The sequence below is a fragment of the Epinephelus lanceolatus genome, chromosome 1 (assembly GCF_041903045.1).
Source record: "Epinephelus lanceolatus isolate andai-2023 chromosome 1, ASM4190304v1, whole genome shotgun sequence".
NCBI classification, from domain to species: Eukaryota; Metazoa; Chordata; class Actinopteri; order Perciformes; family Serranidae; genus Epinephelus; species Epinephelus lanceolatus.
The window spans coordinates 40,459,567-40,477,395 of NC_135734.1; the positions used below are offsets into that span (position 1 = coordinate 40,459,567).

The window sequence follows — 17,829 nt, forward strand, 5'->3', positions numbered from 1 at the left end:
AAACAACAATGTAAAACTTAAAAGTTCTGCATTTATTTATTTAGATCAAAGATATATATGTATATATATATATATATATATATATATATTTATGATAATAATGATATTGATTGCACAAATTTATTTTATGTGGAAAATTTAATTTTTTTTATTTTTCACAAATGGAAATGGACTAAAACACATTGCCACAACAACTGAAAATATAAATCAGACATTATATTAAAACAATACATGGACTGAAAAATAATAAAGCAATGAAAACAAAAGAAATTTGTAAAGTCTTAAAAAAAATTCTTTAATGCAGTTTAATCAATACCCACATGTATATAGTTTGTTTTTCAAAAATTTCAAATGGTATTACTATCTTTGTTTAAAATAACTGTATGGACTGAACAGTCTTAAAAGTAAAAGTTCTGCTTCTAAAATACTACATAAAGGTTGTCATCCAAATATACTGACAGTACCAAAAGGGAAAGTGCTTGTTCCACAGAAACCTGTAACTGATACTTACTGATGCATCAGTGCGTGAGCAGCATTTTATTGTTGCAGCTGGTCGACACAAAGCTAGTTTACTACTTTAGATACAGGTCAGTAGTTCAGTCCAATGCTTCTAACTTTGGGGCCCCATCCAAAGGGTCACAAAATAAACCTCAGGGGGACCCCCATCATCTCATCATCCTCATTAATGAGGCAGAAAAGAATAAAAAGAAAACAGTAAGATATTAAAGGCCCCATATAGAGAAAAGTCAGATTTCCATGTCTTTTTTTTAAACAAAAAAAAAAAGCAGATATAGGGGCGGCAGTAGCTCAGCCCATAGGGACTTGGTGTGCAACCAGAGGATCACAGGCTCATGTCCCCGTATGGATCAAATATGGAGCGTGGACTGGTAGCTGGAGAGGTGCCAGTTCACCTCACTTGTGGGGGGCACTGTTTAAGCCCCCTGCTCTGACATCTCTCCATTCAATGCACACATAGGTCCTGTTTATGCATGTGTGTATTTCAGGCCTGTGTGTGCATGACAACAGAGTGAAAAAATTGAATTTCACTTCAGGGATTAATAAAATATATCTTCTTCTTTTTCTTCTTCTTCTACTTTATAAATACTGTGAGAGTATCAATCGCTCAGTCCACAGAGAAACGCTCACAGTTAGTATTCAGAAACTGTGCCTTAAGACGAGCCATCAGGATTTCTGTGAATCTGTGATGTCACAACCATACTACACAGATTGTTTGAAACATAAACATTGTAAACGGGTCCTTTTGTGTTTGTTGTTGGTATGTTTCACAGTGTATAGACCAAGTCACGCTGATGTTGGGCTAACAACAACAGTCACCTCGGGGCAGACAGCTGGCACTTGTTCTGAAAAATTACCAAACATTTTTGTAATTTCAGCCTGAAGTGTAACATGTAGCAGTATATAGTTAAACACTGTGGTCTGACTGATCTGATGTTTCTGCTCTGCTTATTTTATGTACTGTGTTGCTTTGTGAGCATCTTAGATAGATCAAATCTGTTGGCACAGAAGCTAAGCATGTACAGCTGTGGACAGGGCTGCAGCAAAACTTATTTTAGCCACCTGAGAAAATCACTATCAATTTAGGCTGACTCTATATGTGAATATTTACTCTGCTCACACACTAACCAATCAAGGCTGTGGTAGACGAGCACCTGCAGTGTTCTGCTTAGTTACATTACTGTTGTTGTCAATAGAGCCCGGTGGCCTTGATATAACAGCTTCAATTTCAGTGTCACACTTGTGGTCAGCCGTGTCATCAAGTTAGTTTACTGTCTCTGTCTCCTACCTGTGCAACAGTCACCCTACAGAAGGAAACATCACTTCAAAATAAAAGCTCTGTGCTGGAAATTTACTGTATGTAGTGTATTTTTCCCAAACTTGACACACTTGTGAAGTCACTTCTCAGTCTGAGTCTGAGTCTGAGTCAGCCAAGTCAGAGTTGCTCAGACCCGTAGTAAGAGTGAGCACTGAAAAATGTTATATATAGCTAAACTTACTTCAGTCCCTTATTGCTGCAAGACCAGACAGGAAAACGATGTGTGGGAGTGGTCTGTGATACAAATTTGCATTTTGATTGGACTTTTACATGATCTTTTTTTTTTTTAGTTAAATATTGGATGCTAACATATTTCAATCAAAGCCATCTGAGAAGTTTACAGAATAATTATTTGCTCCAACTCATGAACATCTGAAACCAGACACTGATATGTCACCGGTGTCACGAGCCAAAAAGGTTGCAAACCACTGGTTTAACGTTATCTGTTTTAAGATGTATTATCAATGTAATCTTAGTATGTAAGTTTATCACACGTTTTGTTATAAACCTAAATCTTAAAAGTAAGTAGTAATTATAGCTGTCAAACATTCAAGGAAGTATAACGTATAATGTTTTGCTTTGACATGTAGTGAAGGGGAAAGTAGCACAAGACAGACAAACCACAGTACAAGTGCCTTTAAAGCTGTACTTGAGTAAAATACTTACGCTACCACTGTGCACACTTGTGGCACTTCAACAAGTTTGATACAAATGTGAAAAAAGTCATTTAACCATCCATTTTCGCTTATCCTCTTGAGGGTCACCTATCCCAGCTGACATTGGTCGAGAGACACCCTGGACAGGTCACCAGACTATCACAGGGCTGACACATGAAGACAGACAACCATTCACACTCACATTCACACCTACGGACAATTTAGAGTCACCAATTAACCTGCATGTCTTTGGACTGTGGGAGGAAGCTGGAGTACCCTGAGAAAACCCACGCTGACACAGGGAGAACATGCAAACTCCACACAGAAGGGGCTCCTCCTGGGATTGAACCCTGAACCCTCTTGCTGTGAGGTGACAGTGCTAACCACTGCACCACTGTGCCAAATGTAATTTAACCAATTAATGTTAAATATCTACACACACACTTAAAAACAAAATGCAATTACAGCATTTCTCATGAAATTGAACAGGATGAAGAAGCCCTCCTTTTTAAACAAGAAGAGACTGTAAAACCGCTTAATGTGATTAGGTGAAGATTCACCCTTGTCTTTTTTTTTATGTCATTATTTATTTGTTTTTCTGAATAACAACCCTCGAGAAGTGAAATACTTAAATAAGGTGAATCATTGATACTGTTCCGTTAATAATTTCCTTCTGGGAACACTTGCTCGTCCCAGCAAGACTGACGCACTGACCTGTACATTACTAAACATTGTAGTAGTTTTGCACCAAATGAAGAAATCCTTTTAACTAATAATTGATGACTGATAATAGTTAAGCCCATATCTAACACTTCTTTATGTTCTGGAATCTGGAAAATGTAAGTTACCTGTACACTGAATCAAATAATAAAAAAAAAACAGCAGAGTTTACAAATATAGCCATTTTATTAATGACTTGGAAAAAAAGCTTAACAACACAAGGAATACATGCATGCAGGGTATGTATGAGCTATTATCCTCCTTTTTCTTATTCACAACACACATTTCTTACAGTTCGGTACTGAATTACAGCTGTGAAGCAATAAAATCAATGTATGTATATGCTCGATTACACACACATATCAAAAAAGACATTTCTCCCCCCCCCCCGGTGTGTTTGAAATGAATACTAACATAGTGTTTGATCCTCGAGCCTTATCTTGTCAGGGGCTTTTTTTTTTTTAAATAAACAAACATCAATCATTGTTAGTAATAATAATAATAATTATATAAGGACAAATATAGATAAAAATTTAGGTTCTGATGCAGTGCTGCACAGCCGAAAAAACTGTAATCTGATCCCAGGACAGAAGACAAGACCTTCAAAATCAGAGTTTTATAAAATATTAATGTCATTAGAAACAATTTAAATGTTTTTAAGTTAAAATGAACTCTTTTTCAACCCTCCAAAACACTGATTTGATATTAGGAACGTGTGCTGCCAACGCTTATAGAGTGGATGAGGAACAGATATAAAAACGGAAGTCACTACATGGCTCTAGTTACAGTTTGTCGGATCTTGCTATGCTTTCCCGATCAGGCAGCTGGTCACATCTGTTTTAACGGCAACACTAACTGCGCTTTTCTACAACATGGTGATTAAAAAGGAAATTCAGAAACTCTCAATGTACAGTAAACTTGGTAGGATAACGTTCTTATTCTACAATAGAAATAAAAAAAACTACTGCCCTGTTAAAAAGGGAGAAAATGATAAAAAGAGAGAGAAAGAGAGCACTAAAACAAAGCGGCAGACTGCTGCATATTCAGAGCGGCCCAGTTCGTGGAAGCTGCTCCCGGCCTCAGTATTTCCCTCTCTTGGACTTACGAGTGGACTGCTTGCTGTTCTTTGCCCCCCCTTTGACGACAGGCTCTTCTGGAGACTCCTCGGGTTCAGACCGCCTTTTGGTTGCTGCCTTTTTGACTGCAGGCTCAGGGGACAACTCAGCCTTTGATCGCTTGGACCCGCCCTTCGCCGTCTCCTTTGTGACTACTTCCTCCTCCTCCTCCTCTGGAGTAGACTCTCTGGACACCGGTCGCTTGGAGCCCCTTTTGCTTAGCTTTTTTACTGCTGGTGTTTTGGGCTTTCTTGCAGGAGCTCCTCTCTTGACAGGGGTGGCTTTAGACGGCGTTGTGGATTCCTTCTTAGCGGCTGATGGTTTCCTTCCTTGTCTCTTCACTGAGGACACTGCTTTCTTGGCTGGAGACTTCTTGGAGGGAGCGCGTCCCCTGCCACTAGGTTTTGACTGACTAGAGCTCCGAGATTTCTTGGCTGGTGGGGGACGGCGAGCCTTGGGTGGAGGCCTCTTCTGAGATTTTCTACGAATAATTTGAACAAGGAGCCGTTAGTTAGGTAGACGGGTGTCACAGGAGGGTTCAATCAGTGAAAAGAGTAACACCTGCACTCCAAATTGCACAGTTATGATGTATAGATGGCCAGCATCTTGATCCAAGTTTTATCTTCATCGGGTCAAAATATTTTAAAAAGTTGTGGACACTAATGTTTCACTTTTCTTCTTTAAAAGAGGTAAAATTGTACATGTTTACCTCTCAGATACTGACACAAAGAGGCCTGAACCAAAAACGTGGTGAAAATATTTCTTTCATATTTCAATTTCTTCATGGTAAAGGTAAATTGCCAACTCCACCGGCTGTATAGGTTGTAGCTGCTGCTGCTGCTGCAGGAGTGTAAGCTCTATGCCAGGGACAGTTGTGACAATCCATCCCACCACACACACAGCAACAGGGCTAAATGTTAGCAGCACACAGTTAATGTTACCTAACAGTTCTTAACGGGTTTAACGACAGTCAAGCCCTTTCTGTCACGACCATTAAACGGCTTGTAGTCGGATGTTAGCTCATGCCAACCGGGCAGGTGTTACACTGACCATTCAACAGATGAGAGCAGCTCTAGAGACAGCAGCAATATAAAGAGTCAGGATTGTCTTGGATCAGACTCCTGGTGCAAAAAGAATCAAATGCAGGTATTGTTTGATTGAAGAAGTTTCGATACTACTTGGCACTGGGTTATATCATTCGTTATTTCACTTCTTAAAAAGGTATACATTGCAGATTGTCAGTAACTGTTCGTTAACACACCTGCAACTGAAAGTGAAAGTAGCCAACCCGAGATTCACTCTTGTTTTGGTCTTGCTAAATTTACTCTCTTTAGCAATGTGTCTCTTGGATGCCTGCTGCTTACAGTCTGGCACCTGGTCGCTACCTTTTTATAAAGTCCCAACCTCACCTGAGCGCTGTGGGGGCACAGACCTATCAACGTCCCGAGCACAGAAAATATAAAAACGCAGGCAGAGGGCAGAGTCTCGGCAGATAAATACACCACCATAAATTTCTAGTGGGTCATAAGTGATGATTGAGAGAGATTACTTCTGTGTGAGTCACACACTGTCTGTAGGAAATTTCTGCATATCTTCAAAGGCATCAAATTTAGACACCCAGCCCATTTATGTTGGTGTATAATATGATACAGACGTGGAATTATAGAGGTTTAATACCATTTTGTGTTTTCCGCTTGTAAAATATTAAATGTTTCCTTTCATCTAACTTTTAAACATGTTTCTGACACTTTATTGTCTCTGTAATTCAAATCTTTGGGATTAATGTGCTATGATGCGTTTACTTTGTGCACTACTTGAATTTTTAACTTCTCTGAGGCGTTTATGAAGATGCTGAAACCACTTTTAAACATTCTGACCTGATGAAGATGTGGCTGGACTGCACGGTCCGCTTCTGTGTTTCTGAGCAAAGCACTCACTGAGGTGTCATAATAAATGATGGAGAGACTCCCTGCAGACTGCAACCCTGTGTTAAGGACACTAATGGATCCAAATTTTTACACCCACCTCTTCTGGGCGGGAGCCTCGTCCTCAGACTCTTCTTCTTCATCTTCATCTTCTTCTTCCTCCTCTTCCTCGTCAGAAGATTCCACCGTCCGCCTCCTCTTGGTCGCAGGTGGGGGGGTTTTCTTCGGAAGCTCTTTGAACTTGTCTGGGTACAAGATGGTGGGGCTAAAGAGAGACATAGAAATCGTTTATCTGCTGCGTCTTGAGAGATTTCTCCACGAATGTTGTCTCCAAAGATTGCTATAACTTACCAGCCTGGTGTGTGAATAGAAAAATATTTACATGTTGTCAAACTACAGTATATACTATAGAAAACACATTACATCGACTAAAGAGAAAAAAGTTGGAGACCATTTATAGGGAGGGATATTTTAGAGCACAGTCGTAAGTGTTAATGACTGCCACTGTGTCTTTTTGACACTGAAGGCCACCAGTGCCAGAAATATAGAGATTATTAAACCATAAGTCAAAGTGTGTTAAAGGAAAAAAAAGGTACTCTTTTAGAGACTGTAAAGTAAAACTGTAAAGACTGTAAGTATTTAATGACTAAATAAAAGAAAGATTTTCTCTACATGTAGCAGACAAACCTTGGGTAGAACGGGAAGGAGAGCTGGTAGGTCCCTGTGAAGCCGTGACCCGTGATCTGCTCCATCCAGCCTAGTACTTTACACTTCGTCAGGGTCCTCCTCAGATTGGCCACTGAAGAAAAGAGTTCCCACTTTAGTGACACCAAAGCCCACAGTGAAGTGTGTTTGAGTTTCAGGTTTCATAGTCAGCTCATCTGAATTTCACTTTTTCTGAACTTTAACTCTTCATTACAAAATGCAAGATGGTCTATGTTACAGAGACAAACTTCAGATCTTAAAGTGTCTGTAATCAACGTTTTTAACTCACCAGCAATGCAGATTTTTTTTTTTTAATTCACAAAAATTATAAATTGCCTTTTTGTGTTATATACTGATATACTGACATTAGTTTCAGAATATTTCATTGAGATAATAAGGTGTTATGGTGAATACAAACCTAAAGAAGAGGTTGGAGCAAAATTTAAGGCAAAATAATCTCAAAACTCTACTTTAGCATTTGCTATTAAATCTATTTAAGGATTAAACATAAAATATTACATTATTAAAATAAAATTCTGTCTGCAGGAGCTATTTTGTCTAACATAAGCCATGTAGTTAACTCTTTGGCCAATCACACTGGGCCCTCAGCGCGAGTCATTGCCTGATTGGGCAGAATCTGCGCACATGCAAAGAGGTTTGTTTGACTAGTGCTGCCGAGCTACAAGAGGAAAGTGTGACAGGATACAGGAGAGACAATAGGCACAGGTACGGTTAGAGTCTCAGCCAAGAACTGCTATAATATGTTTATTTATTACAACGTTCCCACAGTCATGGAAAACCCGGAAAATTCATGGAAATTTTTAAGAACTTTTTTTTAGGCCTGGAAATGTTACAGAATTTTGTGGTGTATAAAGAAAGTGTTGCAGTAATTTTCTGCGGATAACCTTCCACGTAATGTAACATAATGGCAAATTTATTTTCTGTAGCTGTTGACGTAATGCAGCTTGATATTTGAGCTGCATTACGATATGTGTTGTTTTATTAATCATCACAAACATTTCTTCATTTTCTCACAACGTTCCATAATTCCCTTCAAGTGAGCCCGCTAGCTGAAGTTATGTGTGAATAGTTTGAATTTGATATATCTGAAAAATGCTGGTAAAATTGGAGTTTTGAAATTCTGTCCATAAAAATGAGGGGTCCGTTTATTGCAAGTAATATAGTTGTAGCAATATCCAGCAATGCTATTGCATATTTTCCTCATATCATTCAGCTGGAGACCAATCATTTGAAGTTACTTAACTGAATTTGTTAGTACCAGAGGAAGCAGCAGGTGGTCAGCAGCCGTTCTGCTAAGACATCCAACCAAAAGATAGACTCTTACCTAACTGGTACTCCTTTCTGTCCTTGTTTGCGTCCACTAGATATCTGCGTAGGGTGGTGGTACTGCAGGTTTTGGGTTCATTCATGGCTGTGATGGCGGCGGTGATGGCGTCCTCCAGATTGGTGCCTTTCAGCAGGACCTGGTTACCGGTACGCTTCAGCTGCGACAGTCAGATAAAACCATTTTTAAGTTATCACGTGATTTCCCCGTTACTGAATCTGTACAGGTAATCAGCTACATCTTTGTCCACCATGGTGGCTTTAATATGAACAGCAGACGGAGGCCTGCATGTTGCAAACTGCACTTCACCAGCAGGTCACAATTTATACGCTACTTGTTATTTTTAACAGCAGTTGTGACTCATTTGGACAATAATTAATAAAAAGGCTTCACCTGGAAGGTCCCTCTGGCGCCTTTCCCAGTGATCTGCTCCAGCTGTCCTTTCTCTACCGCCCTCACCAGGGCTGACTTCAGGACGTCTGGCCTGAGGACAAGGTCAGTTAATCATTCACCTATTCAATAAACTCAGCTAATAACACAGATTTACACACTCCGTTTTTGTTAAGTTACTGAATCACTAAAATCCAGTGTGTGTGTGCTGGAATGTTAATTTTGATGCTGTAGTGCCAAAGAAATTGTTTGACTGTTAAATTAGCTCCACTTTTGATCATGGACGGATTCATCTTCTACTATCAAAGACAATATTAAACATTAGCTGTTTATAGATTCCCAAATGAAACAAGTTGCTTGAATCTACTCCATTAATTATTATCATCAGTTCAATATTTGTTTTTTAATTGTTCGTCCGTTTGAAACTGGAAACTTTAAAGACTTGTTAGAATTAAAAGTAATACATGAATGAACAATAAAAAATAATCATCAATTCTAGCTGGTTGTTCTACTTGGTTGTCTGTAAATAGTGCTGCACGATTAATCTAATTGCAACCGCGATGTCAGGCTGTGCGATTACATAACCGCATAAAAGGCTGCGATTTGCGATTTAATGTAAATAAATGTTAACGTGTGTGCCTATGAACGTGACTACCTCTGCTGTAGTGTGTGGAGTCTGTTGACATCACGGCCACAAGCTATCCTGGTGTGTGCAGCACGTATGGTCAGGTGACTATCCGGCATGCAGCTGTGACTAACTGTTGGTCACAGCTGCACGTCTGCACGTCTTCTTCAGCGGCTGTGTTGGCAACACAGACGCTGAAGAGGAGCATGAGCACGACCATGAACAGGCTGAGTTGGTGGCGGAAAAAAAACCCCGCAACATCTATTACATGGCGATACTTTGGATTCAGGTACAGCGACGTTTAACAGAAAGACGTGCTGTGTAAAAGTTTAAAAGTTAAAGTCGGCACGTCCCGCGGCAACACGACCAGTCTATATCAGCACTTGAGACAGCACAGAGAAAAGTAGGAAGAGTGCATGCGAGAGAAAGCCGAGCTGTGTAACGTTAAAGACAAAGAGACAACTGAAAGCCGCCAGAGCCTCATAAAACAACATCCAAGCACAGTTACACAAACATTTGTAAGTGTCACAGGGAAATCACGGACTCCATAACAAGCTATATAATAACAAATGAAAAATTTTGCTCGGGTTCGGCTCACTTGACAGGCTGCTGTGTTGTGCTATGGCGTGTTGGAATTTGTCATTTACATGACAACGCCTGAATGCAACACAGGCTCGCTCCGCTGTAGGTACAGTGCCAGCAGCGTGTTTGACTGTGCGCAGTCTGTTGATGGTCATTTAGACACTGTCTGTCCATAACAATAACTATGTCAGGTCAGGTTAGTGCCCCCCTAATGTAATGTAGGGGAAACACTGAATCAAGCAAGAAGACTAATGATACCATTTTTAAAATTATTTTGTAATTGCAAATTGCGATATTGTCCACTCAAATCACAACATTTTTATCAAATCATGCGGCACTATCTGTAAAGTTATATAAAACAACACTCAACAGAAAATAATGCTCTGTACCTCTTTTCAATGTTGAAGTTGGGGAAGTGCTGCTCCAGGTATTTCTTGATCAGGTTGTAGGACGCCTCTTTGGGCTCACAGAGCCGAGTGATGATGAGAGGAAGAGCATCTCCCAGAGACTCCATCTTCTGAGCAGCTTTCTAAAACACCACCCATTGAAGACATCATGATTACAACCCAACACATCATACTCTTTTAGGGGAAAATTAACTGCTGACACTACATCATCAGTAACACAAGAATTAGACCTATCAGATATTGTGCTGTGATCTCCTACTGAAGGTATTATCTTGTGGGGCTAGTTGGACATCAGTAAAGAAACGCTGCAGTCCAAATTTAACTCATGATTTAAAGAAGTAATTCCAGAGAGTTAGATGAGAGAAAGATCAATACCACTCTTATATCTGTCCATTAAATGTGAAGCTATTGCCAGCAGCTGGTTAGCTTAGCTTAGCACAGAGACTGAACACAGGACTCTGTCCAACAGTAACAAATTCCCAGCATCACTAATGCTCACTGATTATGTAATGCTTTATTTCATTTGTTTAATCTGTACAAAAACCCAAGTATACAACAATTACGTTGTTGCTAGGCAGCGAGCAGAGACTCTGACCTCTGCTGTAACGTACCTTCGACAAGGTGGGCTGCTTCCCAATGGCGAAGGTTCCTGAAAGTCCTTTACCCTTCAGCTGCGTGAGAGACGGAGCAAAAACAAGAAAATAAGTGATAACGCTTCATGGTTTCCTACACATTTTAATGAACATCTGTAAATGGACAATATGCACCAAAGCCTGTGAAACTTAGGATTTTTCCAAAGTTTGAAGCAGTGTGCACATGGCCATTAAAGGGTTTGATGTTAGCATGTCTGTCGAACTGGTTTACAACTAAGCTTCAATCAATGCATCAATCTTATCTACAGTCAGGTCCATAATTATTTGGACAATGATACACTTGTCATCATTTTGGCTCTGTACACCACCACAATGGGTTTTAAATGAAACAATGAATACCTGCTTAAAGTGCAGACTTTCAGCTTTCATTTAAGGCTTTTTTCAAAAATGTAGTATGAACCGTGTAGGAATTACAACCATTTCTTCACACAGTCCCCCAACTTTAAGGGCTCATAAGTATTTGGACAAACTAACATAATCATCAATTTAACAGTCAGTTTTAATACTTGGTTGCAAATCCTTTACAGTCAATGACTGCCTGAAGTGTTGGACCCATAGACATCATCAGATGCTGGGTTTCTTCCCTGGTGATGCTCTGCCAGCACTTTACTGCAGCCGTCTGCACTTCCTGCTTGTGTTTTGGGTGTTTTGCCCTCAGTTTTGGCTTCAGCAAGAGAAACGCATGCTCAGTTGGATTCAGGTCAGATGATATGACTTGGCCATTGCAGAACATTCCACTTCTTTGCCTTAAAAATGTCTTTGGTTGCTTTTGCAATATGCTTCAGGTCATTGTCCAACTGCACTGTGAAGCATCGTCCAATGAGTTTTGAAGCATTTAGTTGAATCTGAGCAGATAATGGTGCCCCAAACACTTCAGCTTTCATCCTGCTGCTCTTGTAAGCAAGACAAGACTTCACTAGAATAAATACAGAGGGTTTATCACAAGATGCAAACCATTGGTTAGCCTTAAAAATGGAAGGCCAGATTAGAGTTTGTCAAAAACCATCTAAAAAGCCTGTACAGTTGTGGAACAGCATACTATGGACAGATAAAACAAAGATCAACTACCAGAATGATGGGAAGAGAAGAGAAGGAAGAAGGGAAGGAACTGCTCATGATCCAAAGCACACCACCTCATCAGTGAAGCATGGTGGAGGTACTGTTATGTCATAGCCATGTATGGCTGACAGTGGAACTGGTTCTCTTGTATTTATTGATGATGTGACTGCTTACAAGAGCAGCAGGATGAAAGCTGAAGTGTTTGGGGCACCATTATCTGCTCAAATTCAACCAAATGCTTCAAAACTCATTGGACGATGCTTCACAGTGCAGATGGACATTGACCTGAAGCATACTGCAAAAGCAACCAAAGACATTTTTAAGGCAAAGAAGTGGAATGTTCTGCAATGGCCAAGTCATATCATCTGACCTGAATCCAACTGAACATGCGTTTCTCTTGCTGAAACCAAAACTGAGGGCAAAACACCCAAAACACAAACAGGAAGTGCAGACGGCTGCAGTAAAGTGCTGGCAGAGCATCACCAGGGAAGAAACCCAGCATCTGATGATGCCTATGTGTCCAACACTTGAGGCAGTCATTGACTGTAAAGGATTTGCAACCAAGTATTAAAACTGACTGTTAAATTGATGATTATGTTAGTTTGTCCAAATACTTATGAGCCCTTAAAGTTGGGGGACTGTGTGAATAAATGGTTGTAATTCCTACACGGTTCATACTACATTTTTGGAAAAAAGCCTTAAATGAAAGCTGAGAGTCTGCACTTTAAGCAGGTATTCATTGTTTCATTTAAAACCCATTGTGGTGGTGTACAGAGCCAAAATGATGACAAGTGTATCATTGTCCAAATAATTATGGACCTGACTGTATATCCCTGCATGAGAAACATTTACCTGTTTGATAGTTCCCTTCTCCAAATGTTTCTTCATTGCTTTCTTGATGAGAAACTTCTTCCTGTCGAGTTCCATCCCCGGGTATTTTTTCAGGATATATTTCATGACAGACTGGTACGAAACCCCGGTTCTGTCATTACAAGACTGTGAAGACACGAGGACAAAGGATCAGATTTTTTTAATACCAAAAAAATCAGGGAAAAACAAACACACGTGACAGACTGAGTCGATGGATTTACAGAGTTCGTACACACCGTAATAGCTTCGATGAGGATATTATCCACTTTGTTCTGAGTGCCTGCAAAGTTGGTGACAGGAAGCTTTTTGCTGGCAGCGACGCTGGCCCACGCAGGAATCGTCCTTTTCACCTTCTTGACTTTGGCTTTCTTGTACTTGTAGCCATCCTTCAACCTGCCGCCGCAAAAAAAAAAAAAAGGAGGAGCGAGACACGGGTTCAGTGAAGTGGTTCGTTTCTTTAGAAGCGATATTTCACTGTGATTGTTACCACCCTTATCTTTATCACATCCTCACCTTAGTAGGAGAACATAGCAGTGTGTTGCACACTGTCCAGCCGCGCAGTCCTTGCATTTGTCACTTTGTCCATTTGTCACCGACGGGAAAGACAAAATGAAATTTGAGAACATCTGTCTTAATGATCACCATGGTAATTTGACCCCAAATGACTTGCTAAACTAGGGTACTATGTGCAGAGAAGTGAATGTTTGCTTTGTCAAGGTCTGGGAGAAGACAAGGAGGAGAAATTAGGAGTTATTAACTGTGAAAGCCAGGTTTTAATGTCAGTAATAGTTCATCACCTGCAGCTGAGTTTTTTCCACTGTCTAGGTACATATTTTGGAAAACTGCTCTACACAGAGGTCATTATTTTTATGAAATATTTTGTCCACGATGCTTTAGAAATGTCCAAACATTTTGATTAAGTGCAGGGCTTGATACATATTTTAATCATTTTTGTACTAAGAAGGCGAAACAAAAATATTTTCGTAGCATTATTCTGAATGTTAGTAGCTTGTAGTGGATGCTGCTGCTCTCTCTATTAGTTTTCAGATTTGGACTGAGCTGGTAAACCGTCAGACTCTCATGACGCTTACGTCCTCCCCTCCTGCACTCCTCCAAGACTGCGGACAAAGGGACCGACACATCTGTCTGATATCTGTCTGATGAACGTGGCTGTGACAGGTCGCATCCTTTGGGAAATGCAACACTGCAACCACAGGAGGAGCAGTCTGCTGTTATCCAGCAGAGGTAAGGATCATATAAACAGATAAAAGTGCTATCAAAGTGAAATATCGCAGCGTTCAGAGTTGCAACTCTCGCTCTCTGGTGGAACTCACTCTTTCTTCCCGGTCCCTTCTCCTTCCTTCTCCTCCGCCGCTCCTTCAGCCTTCTCTCCGTTCTCTGTGGGCCTTGTTTCGCCCTCGGCCTCAGCGTCGGCGTCGCCCTCATCGCCCTCGGTTGGTGCGGCTGAAGATGCAGCCTGCTCCTCGTCAGCGGAGGGGGACTCCTCTGAGGATGCTTCAGGCTCTGAAAGGAGGAAACCATACAAACTATGAGTGGGGAAACAATGCAATGACTTTTCTTTTTCCAAACAGTAGCTGACCGACTATTCCACTGTAAAAAATATTGTCTTTTGTAGTTTTCTATTTGGTTTGTGTGACATTTTTCCAAATGATTTCCCAAAGCAGAACAATGTAAGCTATTTTGAAAGAGAAAGAGACACTGTCGGGGAATTTTGTAGAGCAAAATACTCACAAGTATGTAAATAATTTTACAAATATATGTTGGGTAATGATATTAACACCCACAAATATACTTCCACGACCAATTTTGTGTCAGGATCTGTAATGTAAAGCAGTGATTCCCAACTGGTCCAGCCACAGGGTCCAGATTTCTCCTTAGTCATTAGTTCAGGGTCCACACAGCTTAATATATTCAGCATCTTACTTAGGTTTGGCTGCGTCATCAAGCTAGTTCGCTGTCTCTGTTAACTAGCTATCTGTTATTCACACTCTACAGCAGGAAACAGCACTTCAAAAATTTGCTGTACTTCAAAATTAAGTGTTTTTTTTTTTAAAACAAATTCGACACGTTTGTGAGTCACTTGTGGTCCATTCAGAATGGACCCATGACCCATTAATTGGGTAAAGGATGTCTTCACTCACAAAATGACCAGTTGCATATCAGTAAGTCGTGCTGTGTTACTTTCAATTTGTTAAAAAGTTTTGCCATCTGCCTCCACAGAAGTTATAGAACTTACTGATATATTGGGGACCACGTTTAACAACAAAACTATTTCGAAACATCCATTTACAACTCTCACACAACTCCTGCCGTCTAATCCACATCTCATTTGTCCAGCCGTACACTCAGTACTTCCCAAACACATGCATTTTTTGAAAACCTTGCAATTTAAAACTGAACTGAAAGTAAAACTTGTCTACACTCTTCAAAGTCTAAGGTTTTTTAGTGAAAATGCATGTTTGTGAAGCACTGAGCATATGACTGGATAAATGAGACTTGGATTATACTGCACGAGGTGTATGAGAGTTTGATATAGTTTTGCTGTAGTGAAACACGGTCTCCAATCAATTGAAAAATCAATGCGTTTGCCGTCTTCTAGTGAAGCGTGCGAGAAAAACAACAGTATTTTCACAAAATTCAAGGTAACACAGCGTGGCCAATTGATTTACAAATGATCGTTCTGTGGGTAAAGTATTCCTTTAAAGAAACAGTGAGGTAGATAGAAACAGGAAACATGAGTTACAGAGGGGGGGCGGGGGACAGAAGTTACTTATGGAACTTAAAGGTAAATTCTACAGCTTGAGTTGTGCAGGATTGCTTGACTGATTGTCTTTGTTTGGTTTGATTTCCATACTGTGGTGCACTATTCAGTTTGTGACTGCTGATTGGCTGTATCTGCTGCAGCTAGGCCTAACCTTTAACCTAGTCTTTGACTTCAGAGACATTACCCAAAGTGACGACAGATAACTTTTCAACATCTACCACAGTTTCCAAGTGGTTTTAATGTTAGCGCCTGTCGCAAAGATACCAGATTACTTTCCATTTCTTCTTTGAGCTTTAGTTACTTCTACGGTTACTTTGGTTTGTCCAGTGTCCGTCATTTCCAAAACTGAGGATAGTAATTGCAAAGAACTTGTGTTGATACTCCTTAGTAGCTGGGGATGGCAATAGATAGCTACCAGGAAACAACTATTCTCTTCCTGTTTGGTTGCGCAATGGCACTTTGAGCCATAAATCAAGGTGGGACGTCAATTTCCTGGGAGATCAAACCTAGTGGCAGACAGAATTACACAGTGCCAAGCGTATAGGGAACCAATCTTAACACGTATGGTGTCTTTATTCTATGGCAGTTACATTTTATAATCAATATTTACTTAATAATAATGACTTAACTTTAAAAACATGTCTATTTGCACTTTAAAATAAGTGTTCTGATGACAATTGGGGATTTTTGACGACAAAATGCAGGACAAGACGCTTATTTTTTTCTAATTTTAACTGGTGTAATGCAGAATTGTGGACTTGTTTTAATTGCCTGCTTGTCCAACATGCCCAAAGTATGTACATTTTGTCCTCAAGGACATAATATTGCCCAATTCTAATTTAAGTCTGCATGTAAGCACCAAATATATTGCGGAGTTTAATTCTGATATTTGATTTGTACTTGCTCCTGTTACTAAAGGGTGTAAAAACAAACTTTGCATGCCCACACAGCCATGAGGCCATGCTGAATACCCAGACTACAGTGTAGGGCTGTGTGGGCTGCAGTGAGACCGGAGCTGTGTCAGTGATGACGGTGCGTTCACGGGTCTCTGGTTCAGGTGATGGACGACCCCAGCCTCACCTTCCTCTGCTGCAACGGAGGGGGGCTTCTCCGGGGTCGGAGTCGCTGCTGCTCGGCGTATCGGCATCACACGAGATTTACCTGGATGAGGAAAATAAACACGTTTCGTAACACCAGGGGAAACCACATTAACGCACAACACTGTCCCGAGGCCCGTCCTGTGTACGTGCGCCGTGAAACATGGTGGACCGTGCCAATCCCACTTCATTCATTGAGGCCCATTATCCTTACACACAAGAGGAGCTGCTTTTGTGTTTGGCTAATCGCAGCCACCTCCAAGACGGTGCACTGCTCTCCGGCTCCTCCGCCAGCCTTCGCAAACACATTTCGACAGTCTTCACACGAGCCAGAAAATGAGTTGCAGGATTTTTTGGTAATTTCGCCATTTTGTCCGTCGGTTTGTACACACAGTAATGGCGTCGCGTCGCACACGGCAGATAAAATTCATTTCAGTTGCATGGAGTAAAAACCGCCGGCCTACGTATTTTCTCCAGCATCGCATCCGTGCAACTACACATTTATTTGATGAGTTATCACAACGCGGATCAAACTTACCTTTTACTTGTGGAGAAAAGTCAGATACTTTGGAGTAAAAATTCTGCACGATCCTTTATTTAGATTTCTCTGTTTACGAGCCCCGCCCCGTTAGGACCGTTGGTGACGTCGCAGCGTCACACGGGCACGTCACAGCCGAGCCGACACTAACCGTTGAGAAACAAAACAAAACATAAAAAATAAAAATAACCCTTTGACTAACGTTATATGAAATAATATCTTTTACAGTCTATTTTTAAACATTTTGAAATTATCTTAAAGCAACCAAATGAAGTGCACCGGACAATTTTAAATAAAGTGCAGCAGTATCGCTGCCGTTAGCTTTGGCCGGTCAAGCTAACAGGAAATAGGCTAGCTAGCAAACAAAAAACTTTTTTTTCTTTCAATGTTTTAAAAAGTTAAAACGTGTTACTGGGGGTTTAAGTCCGTATGTTGAGTTAACTTGATATCCTCTACCTTACAGGTCAATACAATCTGAGCACATGATTAATTTCACCAAGATAAATCAATTCTAACTGTATGC

The 17,829-nt window shown here is 40.5% G+C and overlaps 1 protein-coding gene across 2 annotated transcripts; it reads right to left on the minus strand.

Moving 5' to 3' along the window:
* Positions 1 to 3,377: 3,377 nt before the first annotated feature.
* On the minus strand, positions 3,378 to 17,428 carry hp1bp3 (heterochromatin protein 1, binding protein 3). 2 transcript variants are annotated; one of them, XM_033627516.2, is made up of 13 exons: positions 17,307 to 17,428; positions 16,752 to 16,832; positions 14,221 to 14,410; positions 13,400 to 13,462; positions 13,123 to 13,279; positions 12,869 to 13,012; positions 10,916 to 10,975; positions 10,287 to 10,426; positions 8,694 to 8,784; positions 8,301 to 8,460; positions 6,938 to 7,049; positions 6,351 to 6,515; positions 3,378 to 4,806 (listed from the first exon to the last, which is right to left on the minus strand). In XM_033627516.2, the coding sequence occupies exons 2-13, from the start codon at positions 16,816 to 16,818 to the stop codon at positions 4,290 to 4,292; spliced, it is 1,866 nt and encodes a 621-aa protein (XP_033483407.2). In that variant the 5' UTR covers positions 16,819 to 16,832; positions 17,307 to 17,428; the 3' UTR covers positions 3,378 to 4,289. The 2 variants fall into 2 exon arrangements, with proteins under 2 accessions (XP_033483407.2, XP_033483408.2); XM_033627517.2 differs by lacking the exon at positions 13,400 to 13,462.
* Positions 17,429 to 17,829: the final 401 nt, after the last annotated feature.

What these genes read in the sequence shown, in the direction of transcription:
- hp1bp3 (XM_033627516.2), bottom strand. Translation starts at nt 16,818, where the DNA reads ATGCCGATACGCCGAGCAGCAGCGACTCCGACCCCGGAGAAGCCCCCC. An exon ending in AACTTCAACATTGAAAAGAG is followed by an intron (nt 8,785 to 10,286) that starts GTACAGAGCATT and finishes CCTTGTCCTCAG; the next exon opens with GCCAGACGTCCTGAAGTCAG. An exon ending in GAGGCTCCCGCCCAGAAGAG is followed by an intron (nt 4,807 to 6,350) that starts GTGGGTGTAAAA and finishes AATTATTCGTAG; the next exon opens with AAAATCTCAGAAGAGGCCTC.